At 39.9% G+C, this 5,309-nt stretch overlaps 1 protein-coding gene across 1 annotated transcript in view; it reads left to right on the top strand.

The window, feature by feature from the left end:
* The window catches only part of LOC101855535, a gene marked incomplete in the record, with an annotated part of 64,070 nt that overhangs the window by 46,063 nt on the left and 12,698 nt on the right, over nucleotides 1–5,309 (top strand). The window contains 5 exon segments of the mRNA XM_013091373.2: nucleotides 1,797–1,963; nucleotides 3,186–3,301; nucleotides 3,738–3,881; nucleotides 4,152–4,299; nucleotides 4,894–5,081. Coding sequence (XP_012946827.1) covers nucleotides 1,797–1,963; nucleotides 3,186–3,301; nucleotides 3,738–3,881; nucleotides 4,152–4,299; nucleotides 4,894–5,081 — 763 coding nt within the window.

Below are 5,309 nucleotides of genomic sequence, written 5' to 3'. Positions count from 1 at the left end.
GTATGTGTGTGTATGTGTGTGTGAGCGTGTGTGTGTGTTTTATTTGCGGAAAGATATACCAGTATAATACTGACCTGAATGTATTGTTACACACACGCGCACACACACACACACACACACACACACACACACACACACACACACACATACACACTAACACACACACACACGCACACGTGCCCGCGCGCACGTAGTAACTTACATTTCTTTACACTATCACACTCACTGCACGAGCAGATGCACTCAACCAGCCACCACGATAAGCTGACAGAATGTAACGTGTTGCTTACTTACGCTTAACAGCTTAACGCTGCACAAAGTGTCGGTCGACACAATTAAACTTAACGGAAGTGCTGGGCGTGCCATTCCGAGAAAACAAAATTTCATGGATGCTTCGAAGGATGAAGTCACTATACGTGTGCTATCTGAATATCGTAAAAATGTTTTTGTTTTTTTATATAGTATACAGCACTCGTTATTTTAAACTCATTTTTACCTCTCTTATGATCTCGCTGTCTCTTAATCATCAAGTGTAAAGTATTGTTTTATTTTATTCAATGATTCTTATAATATTCTGTTTAATTTTGCAACGGGTTGAGAAGAAAAATGAAACAAAAATCCATTATCCGTGACTCAACTCCACTTCGAACAGCTGTGAACAGCGAAACTAAGATCGTGAATGTTGAATGTTAGAGTCTTAAGGACACAGCTCTGTTCGACAGGTAAGGGAAGGGTTGCACAGCCTATGAGCAGCACATCCTACCTGTTACACTCACTTTAAACACACTGCACTATATTGCCAATCGAATTCATTTATTTCTTTCAGTCAGGGCCAACCAGATTTGAGTACATGGAGGTGCAAAAGATTCCATTTTAGCTCAATTCGACCGAATTCAGTTAAATACGACTGCGAATTTCAGTATCAAACATGTTTGTTTTTCAAGGTCGCCAGTCGAATCGGTCGTATTGCGCCCAAATGCCCCCTTCAAAGAAGGAAAAGTGGGTGGTTGGCGTGTGCTCTGGTGTGGTTTTCTTCTTCTTTCCTATCAAACATCTATCGTCCTTATCTCCCTTTCTTCTTTTTTATGTTTGTTACTCTCTTGTGTAACACCTCTAATCTCCTGGCGCTCATAGTATGTATGACCTTATGCAGTTGCGAGCGCCGTAAAACCTCTACTAAAACTAGAACGGAAATGAAGGAAAAAAATATGGCTGGCCTCGACTCAGATAGATAGATCCGATTGGCAATGTGCAGTGTGCAGTGGGTATAACGGTTGCCGAGCCAGAGAGCCGTGCACCCTCGATCTACCTGTTGCACTCAGTTAGCGTTATTTACAAACATCTTTCTGATGAAGATCCCTTGAGCGTTGTTGAGGGTGGCGAGACGTTGGCAGGAAACAAAGAACGAAGGGAGAGACAGAAGGTTATAGCGTAAACATACATGAGGCTGTCTCTGCGTCTTTCAAACTATTTCTTCTTAGTTTATCCCTTAGAGCATGGTTGCAGTTTTTTGCCTATCTGTCTGTTTTTGTCTGTCTGCCTGTCTGTGTGTCTGTCTGTTTCATCCACTCCTCCACTCCCCCACCCCCTCTTTTTTTTTCTCTCTCTGTCTCTCTGTCTCTGTCTCTGTCTCTCTCTCTCTCTCTCTCTCTCTCTCTCTCTCTCTCTCTCTCTCTCTCTCTCTCTTGAAAACAAAAACAATTGCTTTCTGGGTATAATACATTTGAACCACTTGCCGACGATCAGAATGTATTGAAGCGAACTACACAACGTGAAAACCCTTTGTGTTTCCCCAGAGTGGACCCAGCTGACAGCTACTACAACGGTCGCTGCGCCACAGGACACACGGCGGAAAGTGGACCTCTCCAGGCCTTCTCACAATGTCTCTCAACTGACAGTGTGGGCTCTGTGGACATCATTGACTCCTACCTGACTTGCTACATGTTTCAAGAATTTGATTTAGGTAATAAAGCTTAACCTGTTAGGTTTTTTGTTCATTTCTTTTTTTTTCTTTGGTGTTATATTTTTAACATTTTTTTTTGCTTGTTTGTTTGCTTGTTTGGTTGATTGGTTGATTGGTTGGTTGTTTGTTTTTGTTTTTATTTTGTTTTGTTTTGTTTGTTGTTGTTTGTTTTTGTTTGTTGTTGGTTTTTCTTCGGGGGGTTGAAGGGGGTTGGGGGAGGGGGGGGGGTATACTCGTGCATTGCAATCTTCTTAAAATATTGCTTCTTTACATTTTCCGTCATTTCCCTTTTATATTAAAATTGATATTTTATAATTATGTACTAAGCTTTTATCCCAGTCATACGTATTTTAAGTAGAACTAGTTTTACCAATTTTTTTACGATGTGTACAAACTTCATTTTATTGGCTCAAGTTGGTAGGTCTCCGAATTCTTTAAGAAAGTAAGCTCTCGTGTTCTGCTGTTCTCTGTATTAATCAAATAAACTGAGCATCATGTTGCGAAATAAGAAGGTTCCACATATTCTTACAAACAGGGAGGGCGGGCAGGGAGTGGGAGAAGTGGTGGGACTTGTGTTGGTGTACGATGCTTGCTCTTACACAAATAAAAATATTGTCGCACTAAAGAAAGGTTGATTTTTCATTACGCAATCAATTTATTTGTTAACAGCTCATTGGTTTAGGGAATTGTGAGTCGAACAATGCCAAAGAAGTAACGCAGCTCCGACCCCCCCCCTCCCCCTGCCCACTTCCCCAAACCGGCTGCCTCTCCTGTGATATCATCTCCCCCTCCCCTCTCCCTCCACCCTCCTGCACCCCACCTCTGTTACCTATTTTGTGATAGTAAGCTTTTGATTCCTTTGCTGTGATTTTTTTCATTCTACTGCTGTCTGTCTCTTGGCTCTAGCATTCACTAACCTTGTCTTTCCAAGGGCATCATCTTTATTTCCAACTACATCCCGGGGAAAAGAATGCATCACTAACAAACATGGCATAAAGAAACGTTCCTGGTTATTGTTCTTTGCTTTTTTGTTTGTTTTTTGTTTTGTGTTTTTGTTTATTTGTTTACTGTTGTTTTTTTAATAAAGTAATCTGTAACAATTTGTAAAGGATCTGACAGTAATAACCACTACAGAAGGAGCGAATTGTATAAGAATTCTTAACATTTTTTCTCTAAACTTTATGTAACTCGTTTTCATCAATTGTGTCTCTGTTACTGACAGGTGCGGACGTCACCAGCTTTTTAAAGGCTACTCAAACCTCCCCTGGAAACTGTGTCGAAGGAGACAATCTAGGAAACGTGTTTAGTTATGATTCCACAACTGACAGCTCGGACAAAGTAAGTTATAGACGCCCACACGTCAGCATCTAGCCTGTTAAATTGTACTCATAGCCTAGTAGTTCGGTAGCATGTTTTAGTAAATTTGACACAGTTCGAGTTTTAAAAAAAATGCATTTTAACGATTATGTTTTCCGTCATATGACGTTGCAATGTTGTTGCTTTTTCTTAAAAGCTTGTGAATAAAACTTAGCACCAGACAAAATTAAATGTCACATTATTCCAACACACAGTTCATTGCCTTCAGTAACATACTTTTTGAAATTCATAATAGCACTGGGCTGCGTGTAGGTGCTGTTTGGTGACATTGATTGTACGAAACAGTTCCAAAGTAGTTTGATGTATTTGCCCTTAATGATCCTCATTGTGTTCTAAACTCCTAAACCTTGAAATGACAGAAAAATTATGTCCGTGAAAATGTCTATCAACCCAACAGCCAAGTTCGTATCCAGTGAACTGGGATGAGAACACGGCACGAGAGGAATGTGAAAGGACTGTCAACACCAGTGCTGTAGCAGAGAAATGTCCCACAAGTTTGCTCAGTGAAGAAGATATAGCCAATTGCATGTCTGATATCAAGGTAAAATCTTTAGACAAAATCCATTCGGTATAGTTAATTCAGCATTATGAATTAAACAACCTTCCTTGTCGTTCCCATTGGACACCTCCCCTCCCCCTTTAAAAAAAGTAGATTCATGACTTTTGTTCCTTTAATAATCAATGCACAAGATGCTATAATGGATGACTGTTTATTGTTGAGGATGAAAGTTAACGCAAGGCGACTATGTCAAGAAATACTGCCCGAGTATTAAGGCAATCTTGACGCTGGTAAACTATTATGATCTAACAGCTGACGGGAGACAGTGGTTGGTCAAGGACGTCTATCGAGCTTCTGAAGGAAAGATGCAGAAATGTCTATGGACAAGCAGGTCCACCAAATGCTGTGCTGAATGTGATGTGCCCCCAGGATTGTTCTTCACAGGGGAGATGTACACAAGGTCAGATAAATAATTTAGGTTTACTTTTTCCCTTTTTTAGTGTAATAGTTTTAAAACACTTGCAATACAAAAGGGTCATAGAAGTGCCAAAGATTAGAGGTATTATTGAGGAGTTCTTTTTCTTGAATAAAGAGAAGCACATTGACACAGCAATGGCCATTTAGTGCTGGGGAAAAAATAAGACAAACAAAAAGAAACAACAAAAATGAAGTAAAGATCTAGGACCTACCAGTGGCACCTTTAAATCACCCATTATTAGAAGGTCAGATACTGAGAAAAGAAGCAGAGATAAGGATGATAAACGTTTGATAGGAAAGAACGAACAAACCACACCAGAGCACCTGCTATCCATCCACTTCTTCCTTTGCAGTCACTGCAATAGCAATTGAAGTTACGAGTAATGTTTATAATACTTTAGTTTGAGCTGCAACCTCTGTTTTTGAAATGACGAAGCAAAACGATATGCACTTATATATTATTTGATGTGACGTCCCTTTATATAAGTATCACATTTCAGACAAGTCATAATTACATTATGCCTATTTTGCAAAGTATTTATTTGTTAAAACTCTACCATCTGCTGCTGTATTTCAGGCTCCTGTGCGTGCAGCCCAGACTTTGGAGGAGCCGACTGCTCGTACAACACCAGCGTTGCTCCTCAAATTCAACAGCTCGTCCCAGCCCAGTGCAATATTCTCGTTGACACATGTGACTCTGTCATTATTTTTGGAGACGGTTTCCTGAACACTGCAGACTTGGCCTGCTATATCCAAAGCATTGAGGTAAAGCTCCAAGCAGAAACGTGAAGTCAAGTCCTGTACTTGCGATGTAAAATTTGTATGCACCTTGTATTAATGATGCTAATTTGAGTCGAATCATGCAATTAATGAGTTTTACACCTTGTAAATACCTTAGACTAACACAATAATAATATTCAGATTTTAAGAATATGAATCGCATAAAATGCAGAAACGTTTTCTCAGGCGAATGTTAAAGAAATATACGTGGGG

The sequence above is a fragment of the Aplysia californica genome, unplaced genomic scaffold (assembly GCF_000002075.1).
Source record: "Aplysia californica isolate F4 #8 unplaced genomic scaffold, AplCal3.0 scaffold00002, whole genome shotgun sequence".
Classification (NCBI taxonomy): Eukaryota; Metazoa; Mollusca; class Gastropoda; order Aplysiida; family Aplysiidae; genus Aplysia; species Aplysia californica.
Note: the sequence above shows the minus strand (reverse complement) of the source record. Positions and strands in the feature narration are given on the sequence as shown.